The 26873-nt window shown below is 43.6% G+C and overlaps 3 protein-coding genes and 1 pseudogene across 4 annotated transcripts; 1 reads left to right on the top strand and 3 right to left on the bottom strand.

Annotated features, from left to right (window-relative positions):
* Window positions 1–357: 357 nt before the first annotated feature.
* On the top strand, window positions 358–4313 carry cnga3a (cyclic nucleotide gated channel subunit alpha 3a; the record flags this gene model as incomplete). The annotated part of the gene is made up of 7 exons (XM_083647898.1): window positions 358–437; window positions 548–721; window positions 1151–1199; window positions 2089–2306; window positions 2468–2569; window positions 2656–2762; window positions 2917–4313. The coding sequence occupies 7 exons, from the start codon at window positions 358–360 to the stop codon at window positions 4311–4313; spliced, it is 2127 nt and encodes a 708-aa protein (XP_083504024.1).
* A 1621-nt stretch (window positions 4314–5934) lies between these two features.
* ube3a (ubiquitin protein ligase E3A) lies at window positions 5935–12731 on the bottom strand. The gene is made up of 11 exons (XM_083647157.1): window positions 12557–12731; window positions 12012–12047; window positions 11348–11652; window positions 10083–11260; window positions 9822–9966; window positions 9490–9695; window positions 8836–9000; window positions 8004–8159; window positions 7841–7914; window positions 7566–7709; window positions 5935–7147 (listed from the first exon to the last, which is right to left on the bottom strand). Coding segments are annotated over exons 2-11 (2496 nt in total). The 5' UTR covers window positions 12014–12047; window positions 12557–12731; the 3' UTR covers window positions 5935–7026.
* Window positions 12732–16134: 3403 nt separating this feature from the next.
* LOC310786101 (histone H1.3-like) lies at window positions 16135–17468 on the bottom strand (the record flags this gene model as incomplete). The annotated part of the gene is given in 3 exon segments (XM_083647282.1): window positions 16135–16284; window positions 16951–17009; window positions 17012–17468. Coding segments are annotated over 3 exon segments (666 nt in total).
* Window positions 17469–18964: 1496 nt separating this feature from the next.
* LOC310786100 (aspartate aminotransferase, cytoplasmic pseudogene) lies at window positions 18965–26343 on the bottom strand (annotated as a pseudogene). Its single transcript has 3 exons — window positions 26206–26343; window positions 25471–25613; window positions 18965–20102 (listed from the first exon to the last, which is right to left on the bottom strand). The product of its transcript is annotated as an aspartate aminotransferase, cytoplasmic pseudogene (transcript).
* Window positions 26344–26873: the final 530 nt, after the last annotated feature.

Here is a 26873-nt window from a genome sequence, read left to right as displayed (position 1 = left end):
CACTAAAAATGTACGCACTCATAGTCCTGTAAAGTGCTCTTAATAATAGCATCCACCAAATGGTTGTGTTAGTTCTGTTGTCTAGTATTTAGGAGTATGTTGGAGAAAACGAGAAGTGTATTGCACACTCCATAGAAAGATATTTGTTATTTGATTATACATTTATGCCTGTTACCTCATTCAAGCTTTTTGCAACACACTCTTCCGTCACCTGTCTACTTCCAGTAATCCAGAGCTCTCAACAATTTTTGGTGTGTGTTACCTCCCTATTATAGAACTTGTGTGGTGTCATTACTGTCACTTTCTCCCCACCTGCTGTCTTCCAGGGCTCACTCTCTCTGTGAAGATGCCCCTGACATGCAGGGGGTGTCTTTAGCCACCTGCAGACCTTTGCAGTCCCCCAGAGATTCATTTGCCGGAGCTGGGGCGATGGCCAGGTACACTACTGTCACAATTTTAGGTTTTTAGTGGCTGTTTGGGAGTTACAGCTTAACGTTGCCTAGACAGGTGTCACCGTGTGCTCTTTTGCCTCCCGCTGATCCTCTAGGGTGTCTTACTTCCTATTCATGCTGCGGACCTGGGCATCTCACAGAATGAACCATGAGGCAGAGAGGCCTGACTCTTTCCTGGAGCGTTTTAGAGGTCCAGATCTCCAAGACGTTTCCAGTCGTCAGAGCAATGCCCAGTCTGTGGGTCACCATGACAGCCTCCGTAAGAGAAAGTAAGTCATGTCTGATTGTCTGGTAACACTGGAGATGATCAATGCAAATAAATCAAACTGTCTGGACTCTAGCGGACCTCATCGCCTCCCAGAGTGACCTTGAATACAAACTAGCATCATTTTCGTACTCCCCAGTTATGAGGTTGCTCTGCTTATAGAGTAGGCAGCACATCGCTGTCCTTTACAGCCACACTCCAGTGATTTCACCAACAATATCAAAACTTTCAAACAAGCCGAACAAGTTCAACAATCAGTTTACACCACAGAACAGCAATAACAACTGTTTCCTGTCAACTGGAGCAATTACAGCTTTGCCGAACTGAATGGGACTAAAATGGGATCCTGATTGATTCTGTTGAGAGCTTTAGATTTCTGATATTTTGAGTATTAATAGTGCAAATATATATATTTTTCTCCAACCCTTTTCAGTAAGTGGCCACTAGCTGCTTACAACATGAATAACTGCAACAACACAGATGAGTAAGTGTATGCAGATCTTTGTCAGAGAATAGAGCTAGAGCTGCTAACTAGATTTCTAGATGAAAAAAGTTGTAGAATGAAGTTATAAAGTATAAAGCAGTAGTATAAAGTAAATATATATACAGTAGTTGTAGAATTATATCTATATATATAGATATACTGTATATATATATATATATATATATATATATATATATATATATATATATATATATAGCTTTTTATGTTATTTTGTAGATGTAGTCTAATGTGGTATTTTCTACAGTATATGGCTTTTTTTTTTAATAGCACAGAAGTTTTTAAATCAATCTGTCAATTGATTCCCTGATTAGGTCCTCATGATAGATAGTGTAAACCTCCCTGCTCCTTCTTCCTGCTGGTGGAGAATTTGATGCTGGCTGTGCAAATGCAATCATCGGCATTGATGTTGGGGACTATGTGGATGTGATCGGCCCCTCTTATGAATCATAATAATCTTATTCATCTTAGTGGCATATTTTTATATTGACCAAATACATATTTGTAAGTGGCCAAATTTGAAGAGCAACTATTGCAAGCAGCTGTGTAATGATGCCCTCTGATGGACAAAAGTATAACCTGCACCAGTTCTTCCAACAAAGTCCTGATTCAAAGAACTGTGAATCCTCCACCAGACAGACCCCTTTCAAGTTCACGGCTCCATTGTTGGATAGTCATGTAGCCCTCTGATAGTTCCTCCTAGACCCCCTCCGTCCCTCTCAACAACAAACATAAACATGAAATTTGTGATCCATAGCAAAAAAGATGAGAAAAAAGAGGAAGTAAAAAAAGATGAGAAAAAGGATGAGGAGAAAAAAGATGAGAAGAAAGACGCTGACAAGAAGGATGAGAAGAAAGATGAGAAGAAGGATGAGAAGAAAGATGAGAAGAAAGATGAGAAGAAGGATGAGAAGAAAGATGAGAAAAAGGATGAGAAGAAAGATGAGAAGAAAGATGAGAAGAAGGATGAGAAGAAAGATGAGAAAAAGGATGAGAAGAAAGATGAGAAAAAGGATGAGAAGAAAGATGACAAGAAAGATGCTAAGAAGGACGATAAGAAAGACGACAAAAAGAAAGAGGAGCCGCCGTAAGTACCCCTTCATATAGGACGGTCAGTGCTTGTGTGGCTAACATGGAGCTCACTGGGCAATTAAAGAACAGAAAACAGACATGTTTCACACTTTTTTTTTCTTTTTTTTTACAAAAATGTAAACTTAAGACATAACCTAATGCTGAGTTGTTTTCTAGGAAAGAAATTTGGATTATGGATTCAGCAACAGACCTGTACTACAGATGGCTTACCATCATTGCAATCCCAGTATTTTATAACATGATAATCATTGTGACAAGGTATTTTCCACTCTATGTGCATGTAACTTATTCTTTGCTTGGTGGGATGATCACAGGGTTTAATGGTTGTTCTTCCTGTCCTCTAGAGCCTGTTTTAACGAACTCCAGGACACGTATACGTATTTGTGGATAGCGCTTGACTACACTGCAGATGCCATCTACTACATGGACACATTTGTCAGAGCAAGAACAGGTTTGAAATTGCAGTAATTGCAGTAACTGAAGTCATTACGACAGCTAAAACTATCAATGCAATCATCACTTAGGATTTTTCTGTAGGCTACTGCTATTTTTTTGTTGGCATTGTATTTTCTAATCGGGTTACTAATGTTATGCTTGTTCAACAGGTTACTTGGAGCAAGGCCTGCTTGTGAAAGATTCCAAGAAACTGAGAGATAAATACAGAACAACATCTCAGTTCAAATATGATATAATTTCAATGATACCTACAGATCTATTGTTTCTGAAATTTGGCTACAACAACCCAGAGTTCAGATTTAATCGACTTTGTAAATTGCCGCGGCTGTTTGAGTTCTCTGACCGCACAGAAACCAGAACCAGCTTCCCAAATATGTTTCGTATTAGTAACCTTGTGCTTTATATCCTCGTCATTATCCACTGGAATGCTTGCATGTTCTTTGCCCTCTCTAAAACCATTGGTTTTGGAACTGACACCTGGGTATATCCCAACATCAGTCACCCAGAGCATGGCCGCTTGGCCAGAAAGTACATCTACTCCCTGTACTGGTCGACTCTGACCCTCACGACCATCGGAGAGACCCCTCCTCCAGTCAGGGACGTGGAGTTTGTCTTTGTCATCGCCGACTTCCTCACCGGTGTGCTGATTTTTGCTAGTATTGTCGGTAACGTCGGTGCCATGATCTCCAATATGAACAAGACTCGTGCCGATTTCCAGGCCAAGATTGACTCCATAAAGCAGTACATGCAGTTTCGAAAGGTCACCAAAGACCTGGAAGCTAGGGTCATCAAGTGGTTTGACTACCTGTGGACTGAGAAGAAAACCTGCGATGAGAAGGAAGTGTTGAAGAACCTCCCCGACAAGCTCAAGGCAGAGATTGCCATCAACGTCCATTTGGATACGCTGAAAAAAGTGCGCATTTTCCAGGACTGTGAAGCCGGCCTGCTGATTGAATTGGTGCTCAAGCTGCAGCCACAAGTGTTCAGTCCTGGAGATTACATCTGTAAGAAGGGTGATATCGGCAGGGAGATGTACATTATCAAGGAGGGGAAGCTAGCTGTGGTGGCAGATGATGGAGTTACTCAGTTTGTCGTGCTTAGTGATGGAGCGTACTTTGGAGAAATCAGTATCTTAGGTATCAAGGGCAGCAAGGCGGGCAACAGGAGAACAGCCAACATCAGAAGTGTAGGTTACTCGGATCTCTTCGCCCTGTCAAAAGATGACTTGATGGAAGCGCTCACCGAATATCCAGAGGGCAAGAGGGTGCTGGAGGAGAAGGGGAAAGCCATCCTGATGAAAGACAACCTGATCGATGAAGCCATCGCGAACGCCGGCGCCGACCCCAAGGACCTGGAGGAGAAGATGGTCAAACTGGAGAGCAACCTGGACGCCATGCAGACCAAGTTTGCCAAAATGATAGCAGAGTTCAGCTCAAGCCAGTCAAAAATGAAACAGAGAGTCACTGAGATGGAGGCAAAAGTGAAATCTGTGCGACCCGAGGACCTATCTGAAGTCGTAGCTGACAAAGACAAAAAGGTCCAGTAATTTTAAAAGTGTTTAAAAATTTACCTGGGGACTTCACAGGAAATGAAGGGATTTGGTAGAATGGAGTGTCACTTTTTAACGGCTCGTGTTTATACCTATTTATACATCTCTATGTTTATTATCATCATTGATCATGTACAAGATGTGTCAAAAATGTGTAGTGTATGCAGCAAATATACATATATACTGTGTGTGTGTGTGTGTGTGTGTGTGTGTGTGTGTGTGTGTGTGTGTGTGTGTGTGTGTAATATGTGTGTGTGTATTTGTCTGCATGGTGTATATTCATCTGCATGCTATGATTGACATGCAATCTGCATTTCAGGATTCTTGTCTTGAAAATATCTTGTTCAGAGAAACTTGTGTCAGCAATAGAAAAATTGAGCACGATGGGCATTTTATCAAGATGGCTTTTGTTAGCCCTAGTGTTGTGAGGAATTTGTTCTCTGTCCTTCAAACTCGTATCTGATTTGTTATCATCATACAATATCATTTGTGAACCTGCAATGTTATGTACGATATAGGAATATTCCCAACTAAAGAAAATAAATAAAAATAAATAAATAAAAGATTTTTTTTTATGAAATTAACATACCGGTATGTGCCTATTTTGTCATTTTGTAGGGAAGGGGATAGTAAAATCCTCACCTAAAGTATTATGAATATTTCAATATGATACACAAACTGGTTTGGTTTCCTGGTGCTACAAGGTTAATTTCGGTTTGTTTCTCAATAACCAATTAGATTGTGTTGCTACTAGCGACACTGTTTTAACATTAATGTGGCTTTTGATTAAAAGATTGAGTAGCAAATTACATAAACGCAATCAATCAGCAATACTGAAACACTTTGCCTTGAAGTTGCCTGTGTCACTGACTGGGCATGCAGGACACATGCCCCAGGGCCTCAGACCACCAGGGGGCACAAATATTGTAAGTACCGTGTTATTTTACAACGTTTGACAGATTTCAATTGGAATGTGCAGTCAGGCGGCACCCTGACAGATAGGCCTGTAGGCCAATTTATGATTACTAGCAATCTGAACCTGTAAAACGTTTACATTTGTATTGTTTGTGCGTACTGAGAGGTGGGGGGCCCAATAGGACATGTGCTGTGGTTAATCCAACCCTGAGTTGTCTACACCAGAGGTTTTCAAAGTCGGTGGCGGGCCTCCCCAGGGGGCCTCCAAACAGTTTCAAGGGAGGCTCAGTGAATGGAAGTGAAAAAAAAAATACATTAGACTAATACATGCCTTCAGACTTTTTTTTTTTTATTTGTATGTATTTGGTGTAGTGTGATGTATGTCAAACAGCAATTTCAGGCTATTTTGGCTCAATTGTTGAGTATCTATGGAATCAAATAAGATAATCACGATCCATAGGCATCCAAGCACTTAGCGAAACTAACCAAGTAAACTTGGGGGTGGCACCTTTTTCAAGCTTTGCCTGAGGGGAGACCCAGTCTCAGACTTTGAAAAACCCCTTGTCCACCACATGTGGGCAGTGCTACTTTCTTATTATGTCGAATTACAACAAGGTTTTACAGATTCAATCACCTTTATTTGACCGGTTTGCATAATAGTTGGTTTACATAAGAGTTTCACAATCTTGTTTGCACATTTGTTATTTACCTGAGAAATCATTTGGCCAAATAAAACAATAAAAAACAGTGATTCTCAAACATGTGTAGGCATTGCACATTTTTGTCTAGGGACTGCACTTTCGGATGTGCAATCAGCAATAACACTTTACTGCAAACAAAACATCAAACAAATGAGAAACACTGACCTTTTTCATGATGTGTGAAGCTGGATTGTTAAGTCCGTAAATACATTCTGAAATCCACCACACACCAAAACCACACATATCTGGTCAATTGACACACACATACCGTATTCATTTTAAATGTTACAGAAGAAGCACAACCCATGAATACTGAAAATACTTAGCTTCTAGGATCTTGCTGAGAGTATTTTCACCCTTAAAGAAAAATAGTATAAAGCTAGTCAATGGGGGGATTTGGCTTAGCGGTAATATGCAGGGCTCCACCCCAATACCTCGGTTTACCATAATGACAATCATTAGTCTCTAGCCATGGATAACCATATAGCCAAGGAGCACCATTATGCCCAGTCCAGTGACTTCTGGATGAGTGCTTGTGTATCAAACAACACTCCTGTGCTGTGGACAACTGGGGGGAAATGAGAAAATTCAAACTGCGCACAAAAAAAAAAAAAAAAAAAGTCAGCATTCACTAATCTGTGTATAAGTGCACTTTCACAGTTTCACAAATCAAATGTAATTAACACACTAATATATGCACATAAACACAGCACACTTGTAAAAAGAGACATCACTATCTACTTGCAGTATTAAACTCTTTGGGAAATCTAGCCCGGGTGAACCCAGCCTTCAACGTGACGTCACAGACTATGCCTGTAACGTCTTTGTGACTGATAGTACATAGAGGTCATATGGAGGCTGGGTTTACCCAGGCTATGGAAAACCTACAGTATATTAGTTACATTCCAGGAAAATGATACCTAGATGTGAAAGGGCAATAGTGGAGTGTGACTGAATGGGGTGTTTAGGCACATTTTCAATGCAGCATTTTGTTTCATTGCATTTCCCTCTGTAATTTTGTAAAATTCCCTTTTTAACTAAGTTAAAAAACAAACAATTGCAGTCAGAAAATTTTCTTTGTAAACCGATGTGTTTCACAGCATCCCAAACCCTTTGGCATAAGTGATGGCTTTGAGAAGTCTCTCTCGCAGTTTTTCCTTGGAGGAGTATTCTGGAAGCAGCAGTGCGTTAAAGCAGGTGTGAGAGGTTGGTAGCCTGGAAGAGAGAATGGAAAGTAATGGCACTGCCTGGCTTGGCAAGTAAAACACTATCACACAGGACACAACTGATCCCAGACAAGCTTATGAATAGTGTGTTCCCCAAGTATTTGAACCGTGACAGAATGTTTGGTGTTGTGATTCTTTACTTTTCTGACTTTGACTGTGAAATGACAAAGAAGCGCCGATTGTCAGTTTGGGGCGTATTTATATTGGATGAAATATTGGCATTTACAAAAGGGCTTATTTACCTGATCAGCTAATAAGACTTAAAATACCCAAATTAAATCTCAAATTAAAGCCAACCATGTGTAGTTTTTTTACCTTGTAATTATTATCTTTTTACAGCCAAAGGAACCAAACCTTCAAACGTGTGTGCCCTGTCCAAATATTTAATGGAGCTCACTGTACTGTACCTATCTGTGTCTGGCCCATTCTTGGCAATGATCATCTTTAATTTGCCCAGGCCACCAACTGGTGCTCTGTCTGTGCCTGTGGTGAACTGAAGAAACAATCTCTTCTGCTCCTCTCCAAACGAGTGAATAGTTTCCCAGAAATCTCTGTGTCAAAAATAAAGGAAGACAGAGTGTTAGCATCAATGTCAGCTTTGTACTGCTACTTAAAATTATTTATAATCAAACTGATGTCCTTTGTATGAGTAAAGAAATGAAGGAAGATCAATCCGATTTACTTGATAATTTGAGAGTCTTTGCTGTAACCTCCATCATACTCTGTTGTTCCTTGAAGTGCTTCAAAGTCAAGATTCTGTGAAATCAGAAAACAGATGACATAGGAAAACGTAACACTGGAAACAAAAACGTAACGAGAATCAAATGTAAGTTTTGTTCCCTTACCCTGCTTCCACAGATAAGGAGCTCAACTTCCTCAGGTCTAAACAAATACTTCAGTGGCGACTCGTTTGTGACCATGTGGAAACCTTTTTTGAAGGCCCTGAATTGTCTCTCCACGCTCTTGTTCAGTATGTAGTCTGTATACAGATCCACAAATTCCTGTGGATGACAGGTGAATAAGACATCTGAGCCCATCAATGTATGAGTGTACATTTAGTGTCAGGGAAATATCAGTGATATTGCTTATGTGTCAATTATTTGATATACATGGAAATAAGTTATTGTTGGCGTTTTAGATTTAATTTAGATTTCTGATAAAAATATGAATATGTGTAAGCTATCGAGCTATCTATAGGCATTTGAAAATTGAGGAAAACTAAAAACAATATCTCAGTTACATAAAAAACAACAACATATAAATACAAAAGACCATCATCAATTATTGAGAGCTGACGAAGGTCTTGTGACCAAAACGCCCCCCTCCCCCCCTTGTCACAAAATGATTTTTTTGGTTGTTTTTTTGCATCTGCTGGCCTTTTTTAACCTTTATAATTTTGTTTAGTTGATACATTCTATCCTATTGATTATGACATTTATGACTGTTGAAATATGGCAGTTGTGCAGTAACTTTTTGTTTTGTTCGTGACCTATCAGCATATTCAGACCCAATATCCAGCCCCTGACTAGTGCACTTAAAACCTAAAACCATCATCAACCAGCACCATGCCTAGCATACAGAAACCGTAGCTCTGTCACTTCAGTTTGTCAAAGTTGAATATGAACATCCTATTCTGACTATGAGAGAGTTCTACCAATATTTCAGAAATCCATTCACCTGTCTGTTCTCGTTAGTAACCGGGATCTCGTCTCCCTGTTCCTTCAAGTCGTATGTGATGGGGTTTCCAAAAAGGTCTCTCTGTGATATCTGGAAGGTGATCATCATGTCTTCCTCCACATTGCCAGTGTGTCCCAGCAACTCCTTCAGACTCTGGTAGAGAGCCTGAAATTGGAGACACATCTGCAGTAAGGTCTACTGTCTGCTTCTTCAGAGAGCCACTTACTGTACATGTAAAGCTCTAACTTAGCCAAATATACAAGTGTTTGCTTTCCACCACGGCTATAAAACATTTTTTAAACTGAGACAATGCTGTGACTGACATAAAAATGTTTTAAGAATATGCTATACATGTAAAAGTGTTTGTCACTTCACCACACCTGTAAACACCCTTCATTTTCAATAGCAAACCTTGTAACCCTCACTTTTACGAAAACAATGTTTGTTTAGTTGTTTTGTTAATTTTTTGCTTATCTGTCTGATACAGTGGGGGAAAAAAATTCTTTGTTCCTGCTACCACAAAACTTGAGAAACATGATTTTCCTGATTTTACCCCGGAACATATTACAATAATAATGTACAAATCTGCAAAACATGTTCAGAAATGTGGGACTGTATTGCTTTCACTGTTATTAACTGAGAAAGTTACTGTACTGGATGAGAATCTGCCAGGTCCACGTAGGCCCCTTTCTTGCCCATGAGTTTCCTATAGACGACCATCGGGAAATGTACGTCCAGGATGCAGTTATTGTAAATGGCAAGCCCCAGGACAATTCCAATAAGGGTATACTGGGCTACATTCTCCAGTGAGGTTGAATTAAACCAAAAAAGATTTGTCTCGTCATCATAGGTAAACATTCCTGTTCAGAAAAATAAACAAAGAAAATAATACAAAAACAGTACATTTACACAATCGAATGAATATGACACAAAACAGGGATAAACAGGCATCGACCATTAAACAAAAAAGTGACTTCTTCACTCACCAATGTCAGCATTGAAGATTTCCTCCAAGACCAACTGAAAGAACTCCTTTGACACCCCTCCCTCATCTACACCTTGCTCCCCCTCAAATTCAACAAACAGCTGTTTCTTCAAGTCAGATGGGTTCTCCATGGAAATCATCTCCAGCTGAAACACATAGGGACTCATTGAGAAGCAGGAGTTGGACTGAGCCAGTTCACCTTAATGTGACACCCCATGCTCATTCATGCTACAGTATGGTTATGTGTTGTGCTGCGACTCACTCTGACGAGGGCGTCGTCGATGATGTGGTCTCTGCGTACTTTGAGCTTCAGGTAGGGGTTGGGTTGCTGGCCCTGGACCATGCTGTAGAGCGCAGTGATGCGCCGCTCGCTGTACATGCGGATCCTGTTGTCGTAGTACAGCCCTTGGTTCTTGGTGATGGCGTTGAGGATGAAGGGGCAACTCTGGAACGAAAACTTGCTTTCGGCGTCCACCTTGAAGAAGGTGAAATCCTTGTCCATCTCCACCACCTCGTTTACGGACTCGTTGATGAAATCCTCGAAGGGAATGAGGGGCTTTCTGCAGTCTATGGTTCTAACACCCAGTTCCTTTTCCAGAGGGTCAATGCGGGGGCCCTTCTTGTACAGCCGCTCCTCGCCTAGCAGTTCCTGCAGGGTGATCTCATCAGAGTCCGATTCGTCATCATCCTCCTCGTTGTGCTCTACGTCCAGGTCCCCACCCAGGAGACTCGCATAGAAGACCACTTTTAAACACTTAGTAGCAGCCACCACAGTCTCATCCTCATTTACCAGATTATCGCTGTCATATTCATTGCTGATTATCGTGAAAGTGATGAGCTGCTGGAAGGTCTCCATCATGCGGCGGATCCGTTCAAGACTGTACTGGGACCACAGCTTTGACAACTTGGCAAGTGCAGGCACCGGTAGTTTGCTCATGGCCTTGCAGAACTGCGGCATCGCCATCTCCAGGTACTCTGGACTATGAAGGTTACTGTTCTCCATCACAATGACGAAGATGTTCAAGTAATCAGGGTTTGTTTCGTACACATCAAGGTATTCCAGGTCGAGTTCCACATTTGGAGTCAGGTAAATCAGTGCGCTTACAAGAGCTGCCTCTATCTGTTCATTGGTGAGGAATTTGTCATACACTCTCCTCACAGAGTCTATGTCCACAGAAACCTCATCGGGGCCAAGCGTTTGAGTAGGACTGTCTTCTGGTGAAGCAGAAGAAGAAGAAGCACCCAGCTCCTTGTGATCCTCATGCTTGTCCACATCTGCATCTTCTGTAGTATGAGTTGCAGTCTTCCTAAAGCTCTTAATCAGGGCGTCAGCACTAGAGAAGATTTTGCCAATGACGCGGATGAGAGGAGAGTAGTCCCCTTCCTCCTCGCAGAAACTCAAGATCATACATACAGTGTCCTCTGTGAGGTACTGAACATCTGGACCAAAATGAAACAATGAAAAATTTATTAACAGAGTAAACAGGTTTAAAGTCAATGTCTATAATAAAAAATAGTCAGATTTACCTGCAAATCTTTCCTTGGTGGGAAAGAGATCCTTACTGCTCATGGTACTGCTGAAGTTTGGACGGATCCCGTTGGCACTGGTGTCTGGATGGAGAGCGCCAGATTCTTTCTTGGAAGGGTGAGGATCACAGAGTTTGGCATTAATCTTAAAAAGCTCAAGCGCTTTGACAGCCGCTGAATTGCTATCCACGGGTTGAAAATCAGAACACGATGCACAAAACTCATTCGTGCAGTTGCCATTTCCACAGCCATCGGTTAACTGCCGAAAGTAGCGCTCAATTAGATGCTTTGCAGTCGCTCTCTTCCTGTGCAAGACAGTCAAACAGGCAGTCAGAATGTTTATTCAGTGTCATCTCTGATTAGAGCATGAAAACAGATGTTTGCAATGCAAATAATACAATATATCAAATGCACTTTACTACTCCACAAAATACAAAATTGAACACGCATCATTACACATTCAGTCTTATTTGAAAAGGCTAGGACAGACTATAGGTTGGCAAATGTGAATCATACATACAGTATGTGCTTATACAGAACATTTACGTGCCTCGAGTGGGGGTGCAGCAGTCAAGAAAGGGACATTTGGTTTAACTAGTTGCATGTATATTAGTTTGGCTATTAGTCTAAAGTTGAATGTTATAGTTCAAATTGTGTGACTTACATTCGGCTGGATTCAGAGACCCCTGCTGTAGGCCCACTGAAAGAAAAATGTTGACAAAAACAAATATAACATCTTCTATTCTCTTCTTCTCTTCTATATCATCTCGCTTTGCACAAGGAAGTACATTTCCTTCTAGCACACGGGAGACCAAAGCGTTTCATTCAAAGCTCAGTCAGAATACAATTCTGAACACTGTAAGCCTACAAAATCATTCTGGCATCATGTCATAGTTATAGCTAGCGGCATAATTTACTCGCTATCATTCACAACAACGTGTTGCAACATTGTCGCTGTGAATGATAGCGACAATGTTGCAACATATTGCGAAAGTTGACAGCTGACCCGGTGAACTGTCACGTTCAACCTAACGTCATTTATTGTCACTCGTGTTGTTTCCGACTTTTAATGTCGAAAGACGATAGGTGATAGCTAACGAAGTAACGATATAAAACAACTTGAGAAAGAGAACATACTGTAGCACGAATCAACATTTAAGACAGTAGACCCAACTGTGTTGTTCTCGTTTCCAATAGCTTCATACCAACCTGTGATTTCAACAAGGGTAACGGGGTAGTCCTGTCTGTGTCTGTCTGTGACTGTGCAAAATCACTTCTTCTGACAGGCTGAGTGCTGCTGCAGTTTCATGTAATCGAATAAACCAGTTTTAGTGCTGGTCGACCGTTTAAAAAAATTAACGTTTCTCTACAAATTAGGCTAAAATGTAACAACCGTTAGAGGCCTTATAATTTCTTGTTTTCAAGTCAAAAGAAAAATATCCTCTACCATCTTGTAAACAACACCGCTACGTATCCCAGCATGCAACGCGGCGAGGCTGTCAAACATTCCCCCGCCACCCTCCTCCCCACCACGTGCACGTCAGGACGTAAAGGGCCGGATCTACCTTAGGGGCAACCTGGGCAGGTGCCCAGGGGCCCTCAGTATGAAGGAGCCCTAAAAAAGAAAAGGAAAAAAAAGGTTGGGCTCATGTCGGGCTCCACAGAACTATGGGTTAGGGTTAAGACCAATCAGAATCAAATAAAAATAGTTTCCAAGAAGATTAAGACAAGCAAGTTCAGCAAGTGGTTACTGTCAGCCATTCATTTTTCCATAGACATTTTGTAAAATGTTTATAAAAAATAGATTACTTGGTCAAACAAAGCGATTCAGTTATATTTAGAATCAGGAGAGACCATATACATTTTACTCTGACCAAAAAAGTGTTTTTTTGTTAGTTTCCCCCCGTTCTTGGGGGGCGTATTTATTATTTGAGTCAGACTAACACATAGCCTATGGATTACAAACTGAGGAGCGGGGGGAACAGGAGCTTCTATCTCTACCAATGTGACAGACAGCAGACAGAGACAGGGTAACAAAGTGTGTTACCCTGTCTCTGTCTGTTCTCTTGGCTGCATCAAGGTAGATACGGCGTATGATAGGCTAATACAGTAAGGATATGAGCCATTGCATGTCAAGTCAAGTTTATTTGTATAGCCCTAATTCACAAGCATGTCCCAGATGGCTTCACAGAAAATATGTCTAGCTAATTCTAGCTGACATAACAGTAGCAAATTACAGAATAATGATAACACATTGAACAATTGATAGAGAAATATAGAAATTATAGAAATGTAGGATAGAGCGGAGGAGAGAGCAGGGGAAGGGAGTGAGAGCAGGGGGAATGTGAGAGGGTGATGAGGTGGGGAGGGAATGGGAAATGTTGAGGAGTATAGGAGGTGGGGAAGGAGCAGGGGAAGGGGGAAAGAGGAGAGAGCAGGAGAGGGGAGGGGGAGGGAGAGTGGGGGGATGTGGGGGAGGAGACAGCAGGGAGAGGGAGGAGGTGGGGAGAGAATGGAAAATGTGGGGGAGGAGAGAACGGAGAAGGAGGGGGTGGGGAAAGGAGCAGGGGAAGGGGGAAAGAAAGAGAATGGGTGCCATGCTTTAAAATAGAATGGATGCCAAGGGGGGTTCGGGAACGGGAGGAGGTGGGGAGGGATAGCAGGGGGAGTATGAGAGACTATATGGAGAGAACAGGGAAAGGAAGGCTAGCTGACACAACAGTAACAAATTACAGTAGTAATAATAACACATCGAACAATCATAGAGAAATATAGACACTTATTTTACAAACGGACATATCATGTCGATTTCTTTGCAACCAAACTATGCTTAACTTAATTTGCTGCAAGCCTTTAGTAGTGAATCCCTTTGCCAAATAAACACATACCGTATTCACATAGAGCTTATGGGTGCCACGCTTTAGGGTAGAATGGGTGCCATGCTGTAGAATAGTGGCGGAATAGTGGGAGGGGATAGAATGGGTGCCATGTTTTGGAGTAGAATGGGACCCATGCTTTAGAATAGTGGGGGAATAGTGGGGGAGGAGAGAGCAGGAAGTGGCAGGGAATGGGGAAAGTTGGGGAGTAGAGGAGGAGGGGAAGGAGCAGGGGAGGGGAGAAAGAGGAGAGAGCAGGAGAAGGGAGGGGGGAGAGTGGTGGGATGTGGGGGAGGGGAGAGCATGGAAAGGGAGGAGGTGGGGAGGGAATGGGAAATGAGGGAGAGGAGAGAACAGGAAGTGGGAGGTGGGGAAGGAGCAGGGGAAGGGGGGAAGAGAAAGAGAGGGGGGGAGAAGAGAAAGCAGGGGAAGGGGGGAAGAGAAAGAGAGGGGGGAGAATAATCTGACTACTCTAGACATTAACCCAGAACTAACTAGGACACAGGGAATCTAGCTAATCTACAGCCTAGTCTGGCCTGTCCTATTCTGCTCTAGTCTGATTTTAGCCTGAACACTATAACAGGTCTACAGCCTATAGTTAGGCTGTAGCTAATCTATCGCCTAACCTAAGCTATTCTAACCTACCGGCAGCCCTCGACCAGTGATGGCAAGCACCGATGCCCCCCATCCCGGCCCCCACCCCACACACATAAGGCGTGGGAGAGAAGGCCAGGCCGGAACACAGCGGCACCCCCTCACCCCCAGTGCATGCAAGAAAACCTTTCCACCACATGGATTGCCACATGGATTGCCAAAACATAAGCTATTTACAGGATGTAAATGCACACATTACACATGACCCTACTTCCTCTGTTCCAGGCCGCTGCTCGGTGCGTTATGGCATTGTAGCGGATCGATTTAAAAAATCCCCTTTCAGGGTGAGTTATAAAGCATATTAATAAAGGTGGAAATAATTCTCCTTTAACATGGAATTTTATTAGATTTTTGCTAGTAGCAAGTGACAATTTGTGACCATGTTATAAATGAACGCAGCATGTCATCAGTGACATCATCACGGTGTATGACATCATCAGTGGGTATGCTATCATCAGTCACCACTGTGATTGGTCTATGTAAGAGGTCTATGTTCCTCAGATCCCCCAAGTCCAACCTCCGCAGCTTTGGGGACAGTCTTCTCCAGGGCAGTTCACAGGCTCTGGGACTCCCTCCCTCAAGACATCAGAGACTCAGTCCCTCAGTTTTTCAATCCCGCCTCAAGACCGATCTCTTCTCCATCACCTTCTCTTCGCGACCCCCCCCCCCCCGCCCCATCCATCCTTCTGTCTGTTTGTCCACTGTCTCTATTGTCTCAATGTTATAGTGTTAAGCGACTTTTAGAAAAGTGCTATATAAATAATAATATTATGACTAGAAATATTGCATGCTTTGCACGTTCATTTCTAGCATGCCTCGCATAGGACACGTGAGCATAGGACACGTGAGCCAAAGGCTGTCATCAATGATGTCACTCGAGCAATTAGGATGTAAACGGTGATTTATGATAGACAGTGATGATGTCATAGACATTGTGGCACAATGCTGTAGCTCCCCCCCATGGGCCTATTTTTTCTGTTCTTTCCCCCCCGCACCAGATTCATTCCAATCCAGATCCCTGAAGTGGAGGCGATCGGGGCAATGATGTGCCTAGGAACTCCGGACGCACACATGGTGTACACAGCTATCCAATTAGCAAGTAGGGTATATGAAACTACTACAGCGTTCTTACATTGCAATGTGCATTTTAACCATCATCAGTAGAGCCAGAGGCTTATTTGCTCATGCTTTCTTGGCAGCAGTGGGCTTCTTCAATGCCTTCTTGGGACTCTTGGTCACCATCTTAGTGCTCTTTTTTTATTTTTTTGGCCGGTTCGTGGGCTTCTTGACTTTCTTGGTGGCTGCCCCCTTTTTAGCTGCAGCCTTCTTCTTCTGCCTCTTGGCAGGTTTCTTGGCAGGAGGTTTCCTGGCATTCGGAGCGGCTTTCTTGGCAGCCGGCTTCTTGACCTTTTCAACCTTTGTGACTTTGAAGGAGCCGGAGATCCCAGTCCCCTTAACCTGGAGCAGAGTGCCCTTTTCCACCAGCTTCTTGATGGCAAGCTTGATGCAGACATGAGGCATTATTCTTCCCAACATCATAGCCTCTGGCGGCCAGAGACATGCCGCTCCGCTCCTTGGAGGCACGCACAACTTTAAGAATCAGCTGAGGTATGCACAACTTTGATAGCAGCGTGAGCTATGATTGGTCAATGTAAAATATCGCTGTAGCGGCCCCCCCTGGGTGTTTTTTTTCTCTTGTTTTTTCTGTCATCAGATTCATTCGACCCCTGAAGTTTCAGCAAATTTTGGAGCGGACACACAACTCTCCAAAGACTGTCATCCGTGATCTCACTCGTGCAATTGTGATATCATCAGTGATTTATGACAGACACTGATGATGTCAAAGACATTGCCCCCACCTCCCCCCCATGGGCATAGTGTTTCCTTCCCCCCGCACCAGATTCATTCCAGATCCCTGAAGTGGAGGTGATCAGGGCAACGGTGTGCCTTGGAACTCCACACGCACTCATGGAGTGTACATAGCTCTCCAAATATAGCAGTAGGATACAAACTACTTAGATTGCAATGTGCGTTTTAATCATCATCAGTAGAGCAAGCGGGCTTCTTCATCGCCTTCTTGGGACTCTTCGTCGCCTTCTTAGGGCTCTTTTTTGATTTATTGGCCTCTGCGTGGGCTTCTTGACTTTCTTGATGGATTTCTTGGCGGCTACCCGCCTTTTAGCTGCAGCCTTCTTCTTTGGCCTCTTGGCAGGTTTCTTGGCAGCGGGCTTCCTAGCTTTCGAAGCGGCTTTCTTGGCAGCCGGCTTCTTGACCTTTGCGACTTTGAAGGAGCCGGAGAACCCGGTCCCCTTAACCTGGAGCAGAGTGCCCTTTTCCACCAGCTTCTTGATGGCAATCTTGATGGAGGCATTATTCTTCACAACGTCATAGCCTCTGGCAGCCATGCTCTTCTTCATGGCGGCCAGGGTCATGCCGCTCCGCTCCCTGGAGGCACGCACAACTTTAAGAATCAGCTCAGAGGTATGCACAAGTTTAAGAATCAGCTTACCGATGATGCTGGGGCCGGCCTTCTTCGGCTTCACGGCCTTCTTGGCGCGTCTGATCACTTTAGCTTTACGTACTGGTGGCATTGTTTTTTTCTAGTCTTTTCTGCTTCATACAGCTCCTATTTATAGCATTCCAGCAGGAAGGATATATGACATCACCGATGACATCACAATTGGCTCGAGTGACATCACTGATAAAGTCACACAGATTGTTGCTCGAGTTGCTCACTCAATGTGCTGGACTGTCACTCACTGAGTGCGGACAAACTACCAGTCCTTCTTACAGTTGTTACTGATTTAATTCGACCATTTTACTGCTGGGTTTCCAATGTACTGCTGCAGTACCTTGTGTTGGCGCTTTTGTTGTTGAAACTAGAAGTTCTGCGCGCTTCACACGCTCATTTCTGTGGTGGAGACTGGAGCCATGGGCACACATTTTGTGTCCAAACTCATGTCAACTCATGCACTTAGTGTGCTGCACGCTTTGCGTGCCTGTGCCCCTTCTGCGGTCTTCCGCATGTGCGGCAGGACCAAACGATAACCTGGTCCAGGTCTTCCGTCCTCTTGTGGTCTGGAAGTGGCTTACCTCTGCTTGGATGATTTATAACACATCATCGATGACATCACAATTGCTCGAGTGACATCACTAATGAGATCATCATCGAGTGCTCGAGTGATCACTGGTCATCAGTGATTTATGACAGACAGTGATGATGTCACAGAAATTGTCAAATCATCAGTGATGTCATAAATCCTTCCATGCAGAGGTAGGACCGGTGCAACTCGGGCAACAAAAGATCTCAACATCACAATTAGATGTATATGAGGGATCAGCCGAGCAGCATTTTGGTAAACAAAGTGAAACCGCGAGCCTTGAGTGCTCAATCTAGCCTCGGCTGTGCGTGCCGTTCCTTGAGAACGAATCCTCTCCATCGTGAAGCTAAAGACAAGCAATAGTTGTGGTAAAAAATGTGACCTCAACAATGATTTAATCTATTTTACACTAAACCAGCTGCAATGACATTTGTTCAGTAGAGCATTAACTAAATTTAAAACCTTCCAAGTGCTATAAATTAGTGGGTAAAACAAACAATTTAAAACTGTTGATGTCCAAGTTGGAAAAAGCAAAAAAGGTGGAGAAATTTTGTGACCAGAAATGATTTGACAAGAAGCTTTCATATTATGACAGATGGGACAAAGATCTAGAAATTAAAGAGAACCTGGATATGATATTTTTACAGAATCGATCTTCTATATCTTATGTACTTTGAGCACTGCTTACAGAGAGAACCGGCTGTGTGTGTAAAATGTATCTGTCTTCTAAAATCATTGCACCTCCCCAAAAAAGGAATAAACCATTCATACAACAGAAAGCCACTTCTGTAGCTGCCACCTAGCATCTAAGTTAGGTAGTGCTTTAGTAAAGCAGCCAAACGAACCGAGAAACAACTGTAATCACTACTGCAGTTTAACCAATCAGAGGAGAGGATGCAGTGCATTATCAACACACAGACAAGAGCGGGGGGTGGGGGGTCACACACATGACATGAGACTTCCTGTTGCAGACAGGAAGCAGGCCTCTACTGGACCTTGGTGACGGCGTCGTGAATGGACTGGGCCACGTAGTCGATGTTCTTGGAGGTCAGGCCGCACATGTTGATGCGACCGCTGGCCATCAAGTACACGTGCTTCTCTTTGATCATGTACTCCACCTGCTTGGGGTTGAGGCCAGTGAAGCTGAACATGCCGATCTGCTGGGTGATGTGTTCCCAGGTCCCCGGGGTGCCAAGAGCCTGCAGCTTCGCCTTCAGCTGGTCCCTCATCAACAGAACGCGGTCAGCCATGGTCTTAACATTATCCTTCCATTCAGCGAAGAGCTCGGGGCAGTTGAGGGTCTTGCTGACGATGCGTGCGCCCTGGGACGGCGGGTTGGACCAGGTCGCTCTCACAATCTTCTCCATCTGGGACAGAATGCAGCTCAGGTTTTTGTTGTCCTGGGCAACCACTGCCAGGTTACCCACTCTCTCATTGTAAAGGCCAAAGTTCTTGGAGAAGGACTGGGCTACGAAGAGCTCAAAGTCCTCAGAGACAAAGTAGCGGATGGCCCAGGCATCTTTATCCAGACTGCCAGAGGCGAAGCCTTGGTAGGCTGTGTCAAAGAACACAAACAAGTTCCTCCTCTTCATGATCTCCGCTATCTGCTTCCACTCCTCCTGGGTGGGGTCGGTGCCGGTGGGATTGTGAGCACAGGCATGGAGGAAGAAGATGGAATGTTCTGGAGCTTTCTCCAGGTCATCCAGGAGGCCGCTGAGGTCCAGGCCCCTCTTGTCAGCATCCCAGTAGTGGTAGGGCCGGATGTCTTTGAAGCCAGCGTCGGCAAACACAGCATTGTGGTTCTCCCAGGTGGGTGCTGAGACATGGACGGGCGTGGCCGTGTTGTTGACACCGTTGTACCAGCGCCGCAGGAACTCTGCCCCAATCCTCAATGCACCTGTCCCACCCAGACATTGGACTCCTCCCACCCTGTTCTCCTTGATGGCGGCGCTGTCGTCTCCCAGGGCAACCTTGGAGGAGGCGGATCTGAACTCTGGCAGGCCGAGGATGGGCAGGTACTCGTGGTTCAGGCTGCCATCCTCCACGATCAGATGCTCCACCTTCTTCACCACCGGCAGCACCCATGGCAGACACTCATCTGTACGGTAAGCTCCTACTCCCAGACTGCACCGAAGTTATATACTGTATATATTTTTTGGAGTGTGCTCACTGTTCACTTTTTCCCACATCACAATTGCTCACACAGACATAGTGACGTCACTGATCACAAGAAATCAGCTTGATCCAGAGAAACTTGAGCCTGCGACGCTAAACAGATCAATTTGGTGACACATCAAAAAAGTGCGCCCCTGGCACATCCTCTACAGAGTCTCCACCCTAGAAATTTGTATGTGAAACGGGCAACGTGAAACATGCTGTGCTATTCGGTTTAGAAAAAGTCTAACTATGTAGGGATGCATAGTGGTAGTGAAAGCGATTTGAAAACGAATAATCATTGTTGCTAGCTGTGTTGATGGAGGCCAAGAGACAGTGCAATCTCATTTATAACCCCTAAATCATATTCATAAACCATAAATCAAAACTGGCATAATATAGCAGGTAGTCAAAACCTTGGCATCTCATTCTGCAATAGGGCATTGTAAATTATGCATTATCTAATCCGTATGCATTGCTCCCATGGTGCTGGGGAATGTTTATTATTCTGTTGGCATAGCTACAAGCCTGAGATAGAGTTTTACATTTTGTTTCAGTCCTTTGTGTCATGCTGCACAGTGAGAAGGTGCAGTCACTTCATCTTAAAGGATCAGGCCGGTGTTTTTAATAGACAGTTTCACCGGAATTCTGTTGCTAGGGAACAGTTTGGACTCAAGTTTATTTCGTGTCAATGTCAGTTATTGTATTGGCAAATACTGCAACAGGAAGTAAGGCGAGGGCCAAATTAGAATGTTTATGTTGGGGGGCATGGTGGCGCAGTGGTAGCGCTGTCGCCTCACATCTAGAAGGCCCTGGGTTCGATTCCCACCTGGGACGCTGTGAGCTCTGAAGGAGTGTGTGCCCGTCCGCATGTCCTCGAGTGCCCACCGCCCGGGTGGGGTCGTCAAAAAGGGCCTTTCTGTGTGATGATATCATCACTGATGACATCACTGATGACATCACATCATTAGCTAATTAGCCTAATTAAAAAATCGGGCTCAGTCAGGGCACCCACACACCCTGAAGGTTTCAGCCCAATTGCACGTAAAACGGCATAGCTGTGGCCGAACACAGAACTTGAAACAGACAAACGAACAAACAACATCAGCCTCGCCTGCCCTGCAGCTCGCCCGCTGCGTGGCCTCGCCTGCTCTATTGGCATCCGCAGCACACAATTGCTCAACTTTGCATCACTGATGAGCTGACATCACAATTGCTCATCCCTGATCACATCATGGAGTGCTGGAGTGACATCACTCAGCGCACTCTTGTTCCTCAGTCTCAACATGTGGAGCGCGCGCAGCCCGAGATCCAGCATGTCACCGACAATCTTGGGCAAGTCGCTGCTGCTTTTGCTCAGCATCAGTCTTGGGTTTCTTAGCTGGAGCGGCCTCAGCAGCTTTTCTGGCCCATGGAACTTGCTTTCTCTCAGCAGTAGTCATAGCCCTTTTCTCTGAGCTTTTGTTATTGTTATAGAAGCTCTTCTATAAGCCCAATGAGTGCGCCGCGCCCAGGTGCACCCAATCAGCCTAAGGACCCCAACACCAGGCTCCTGCAAGACTGGGCCAGGAGAGAGGGAGGGGCATTGCAAAAGCTAAAATCTTAACAGATGGGGAGGGACCGTGGGACAAAATCTTCTTAAATGGGGGTCTAATATGTGTCAGTTTAGGGGTCCTTGACATGAAAAACTTTGAGAACCACTGCCATTATATTTGGATAGTTATAGTTGGATAGTTTGGATATTTATTCGTCAATGAATATATCTTGAAATTAAATCAAAAATATATGATATATATATAATATATGCGGCGGACCACATTCAAAACATGCTGAATGAAAGGATAGATTATGCAGCATTAATCCCCATACCTTTGTCTGATGAGCATGTGGCACATGCAAACTGTATGCAGTACTCCACATGAACACTGGGAGTCTCTGTAATCACACAAAGCACCTGAACCACAGGCCAAGCAACTAAGCACGTTTCTAACATGTGAAGTTAATCTTTCTTTCTTTCTTTCTTTCTTTCTTTCTTTCTTTCTTTGTGACAAGTGATAGTCTTGGATACATTGGAGCTAATTTTTGCTCATTGTGATGAAAGGAAAGAATGTTATTCTGCAAATCAGTTTGAAATTGTTTGAGGAATTCTTAGTTTGGCTGTTTAGTTTTTATTGTGTAGCCATCACAGATATTGACTTGGAAAGCACTTAACACTAAATTACTATTATTTCTGATACATTTAGAGAGACAGTTAACTGGGCTCTAATGTCAGGGGGCTCAGGACTACTACAGTAACCACCGGCTCCAGCTGAATTACTAAATGTAATAGCCTACACTACAGGATAATTACAAAAGTAATGTCTATGAATCACTGAAATGTGATGGTGCTGATTTGAGCTGATTAATTTTGATTCCTTAAAGGGAAACTGGGACTGAGGGAATGTAAACGATTTTCCCTATAACTTATATGTGCAAAATTACTTTTCAACTCAATGAGGAACGATGCAGGTGCTTAAAGAGATAGTTCACGGTTTTTGAAGTCGAGCCCTTGCTACTTACCAAGGATGATGTTGATTGGTAGAGCTCTTTCTCAGCACAATCCATGCTGTTCCTCATGATAGCTCTGAAAAGTTGGGAAAAACGAATGCGAGGTCGATGGGGTCATGCTCCTGTATGTACAAGCTGACTGAAGCTCACTGAAATGTCATCGACATTACACAGAAAGTAAATTTCATTGACCTTCAGTCAGCTTGTACATACAGGAGTGTGACCCCATTGACCTTGCATTAGTTTTTGTACAACTTGTTACTATGAGGAACAGCATGGATTGTACTGAGAAAGAACTCCACCAATCAACATCATCATTGGTAAGTACTAGCAAATAGGGCTAGACTTTAAAAAATGTGAACTATCCCTTTAAAGATGCCAAATAGAACTTTTTGGGATGTAGGGACTAACTCTAACCCTAAATAGTCATATGTGTTTTTTTTAGTAATTTTGCCAATTTAAATTGCAATGTAGCTGGCTATCCACAAATCTAATCGTCACAACTATTTTTGAGAAAACAAAACATTTGTATCAAAGATGAATTGAGTTACAATGTGAAAGATAATAGGTCTTGTGTTCAGCAGCAACACAGTACACCATACATGATGCCTACTATTACAAATATTACAAATGTATTGTAGCACTACCTACTCCTACTGTAAATCCTCACAGCTTCTCTCCACTTTGCACCTTTCCTATGTTTTGCATTAGTTTGAAGAAACGTAAAAGAAAAGGTGAAGTGACGTGACGTGAATGTGTCATAAAAATGTCTGTATACCTTACTGCTTACAGTAAGCAGTAAGCAGTAAGCAAGTCAACATGAAGCTGGCACCAATTCCATTCTAACACCATGAAGCCATTCCATCATGGCTGCAGCAGCGGGCAGGGGGTGCAGAGGAAAGGGAGGCTGCCCCATCAATATAGGCTAGTCAGCTGGAGCTTTACACCCCAGAGCACACAGGAACTTGTTTCATCATTTCTTCTGTTCCCATGTAACCTTTCTGCTCAGGTCGTGTGATGGTTCCATTTTTCAACTGGAGAGAAAGTAGGGATTTAACAGCCTCTGGTTCAGGTGAAGATCTCACAGTTGTAAGCCCCGGTCAAATTAACATCAGCCTACTGTACCAAGGATGTGGTAATACTGGCAGATATTGCTTTAACGTTCATAATATATATGATAGTAGATTGTCTGCTTCTTTAGCAATTTGATATGGATTACAGTGACAAAAATATACCGGATAATACCATGTCTCTTTTCCTGGAACATAGGCCTCTCTATTAACCCTGATTGTACTGTTGGCAGTTTACTGTATATGGCTGCAGGGTGGTATAAACGACGGATATTGAAGGTGGCTTGTAGGACACCGGTGTAGTGGATAATATGGTTATTCCCTCATCGTTGTTAAGTGATTCCTGGAGATGTGCCAATGTGCCATACAGCGAGTGGAGAGACGAGGAGAGAGAGGAGGCAAGACAGGGGTCACTGAGGCAATTAAAAGAGAATTGGAGTCTTCTGTGATCGGAATATGTGTACTTCCACAATAAAGTACCAGAGACACGATGGCCCCATCTCTGATTGGCTGACTGTAATTGTCCCATCCTCTCCGCTTCTGGCTCACAACCTAGCTCATTATCCTGCCACATTTTCATCGCGTCAGCATTCCTCTGAATGTGGACATGTTCACAACAAGCGGGCAAATGGTCAAGTGAAATGTTTATGAGACTAAACAAGGAATGTGCCTACATCTGGATTTCTGTCTCAGAGGGAAATTAGACTGAACAAGTGCAATAAGGGTTTGGCCATCCCGCTCCTGCAGGATAGGGGGGGAATGGAGCCATGCAATCCCTGCACCAACTGGAAGACAGATGGCACTGGCTCGCAAAAGGCTTCATTTGTTATTTGGAATCAAAAGTGATGCAGTGCAGATCTCTACTAGTCCTGAAGCGCTTGGTTCCTCCAACTCTCTCTCCTACAGCTGGCTCTCTGGTAGAGAGGAGAGGCTGCAAGGGGTTAAAAACACATAAACAATTCCTATAATCCAGCCCTCTGACGGGCTGCATCGAACCAGACTATTTATGAGGCAGCTTAGGAAATTGAAAATGTCCTGATTTAAGCGTGTTAAAATGATGTGCCATGAAGGGGGTCAAGGCTGTTTAAATGACCAGAGTCAATATGGCCCTTATATGACAAAATGCAAATGAACCTCCATTAACTACTGTGGAATCAGTATCATGTCTGTCTGCAGAAGGCAGGTCATCAAAATAAAAGAAGGTAATCAGATAAATGAAAGAAGACAAGTAAAAATTGGTAAGGAGTTGCTCAAGTTCATTCCCAGGGAGGGGGCTGTTTAATCAGGTTATTCATGTTTACACATCCTCATAATAGAATATCTGACACATGTAGACAGAGATTCATTTCATTCTAGTTACTGCTTATCTAATACCACAGAGAGCAGATGAACTGAAAGGCTAAAAAGCTTTGCCACAATGGCACAAAAGTTCCACACAGAGTATGCAGGAAAAAAACAGCTGATCAATCTGGTGGGTTTACACCCGGGCTTTGAAAGATGGAGAGAGCACCACTGCAAGGCTGGAGGAGTCATCATTATCTCTGTGTTCAGATGAGGAACCATGCCTTTGAAAAGTGCAGCGATGGTCAGTAATTTGGCTATCCCATCACAGCGGCCGACTAAAGGCAGCATCAGCAGAGCCGTCTCTGTCCCTTTTCCCTCATCGCGTCTTACAAGAAACATTAATAACTTCTCCTCCTGGCAAGGCAGAGCAGACACACCACTGCAACACCAGGCCAGAGATCATCCGTCTTCTGAAGGCCTCCCACCTCAGCCCTTTGAGGAGATCTGTGAGGATGGAGAGCTGGATGCAGATATGCATCACCGAGAGGCATAGTCCTTTAGATGCTGGAGCCAGGAGCTTCTAAGAAACCCAAAATTGAACCGAAATGACTTAGTGAGGAGAACTGTCTATGTTTACATGTTTTGTACATCTGTTTTTTCTTATTTTGCAAGGATCTCTGTCAAGGGTCAATATTGACGATCCTCTTTTATGGCTATACTTCTGTACTTGAACATCTGATTGTGCTGTAATGTTTATGTTTTGGTATTTTTGTTTTGTTTGTCAAATTAAACCTAAAAAGGGGAAAAGAAAAGAAAAAAACCCAAATTGAATACCAAGGTAACTGCACTTCTCATAATGTACCATGGCCTTGCACCTTCATATTTCTGCTGTTGCTATAACACTATAACACACTGCTTTAAGTGTAGTCTCAGACTAATTTCAATCATGTAGACTATTTAGCCACACCCCGTCCATTCACATTCCTGCCTATTCATTCAGCTCTCCACACCCACCCCTTCCTATCCAATCACAGTTATCCACGCTCTCCCACGCTATCAATAGCCAATGGGATCGAGCCATCTCCTTCCTTAGCTTTGCCACTGAACCAATAATCTAAAGCGGTTGAGAGTATTTGAAGTGCTGTGTTTTATTATGTGGGTTGGTTTCTTACCGATATGTTCTCCTCTGCAGTCACTGTCGTTCCCGTGTTCCGGTCATTTTGCCCCACCTCCTCCCCTGCCACCACCAACGTCATGGCTCCAGAGCGTTTCCCCATGAGGGGATTTCTATTCTGACGCCCTCCTTTCATCATTGCTGGATGAGTGTCATCATGGAGCCATACGCCAAACCTTCATCTTGCTTTTTTGTATCATTAAGGTTAATTGTGAACTTTCATTCTCAGTCTCTCATGATTGAATTCCATCTATGGCTGCTGTTCTTCAATATTATTTGTTCCCTGTTTGGCATAAGCCTTTCCAGCCTCCACCTGCTTTAGCTCTGCTGATGGTTATGCCAGTTGACAGATTTAATTTAGTGGATGTTTTTAGCAGGGGGGGTGACCATGGGAATCCAACCGCTAACCCCAGCAGTGTTGGTGCCACGCTCTGCCCACTGGGCTACACAGCACCAGTGCTGCTTTGCTCTTAACTTGACTTTGGAGCTAATTTTGTAATTCTCGCTGTAGGAGGAATCCGCTACAGACAACACAAAGGAATAAATACGCTCATTTGTTTCATTAAAAAGTGCAGAACCTCTCAGACTCTGGTAAATCGACTGACTCTCTCTGGAACTGCTCTACTGACCTTAGGTGGGAGTCATATTCTCATAGCTGAGTTCTGT

Source organism: Poromitra crassiceps, assembly GCF_964638095.1.
Source record: "Poromitra crassiceps genome assembly, chromosome: 12".
NCBI classification, from domain to species: Eukaryota; Metazoa; Chordata; class Actinopteri; order Beryciformes; family Melamphaidae; genus Poromitra; species Poromitra crassiceps.
This window is presented reverse-complemented; position numbering and strand designations above follow the sequence as displayed.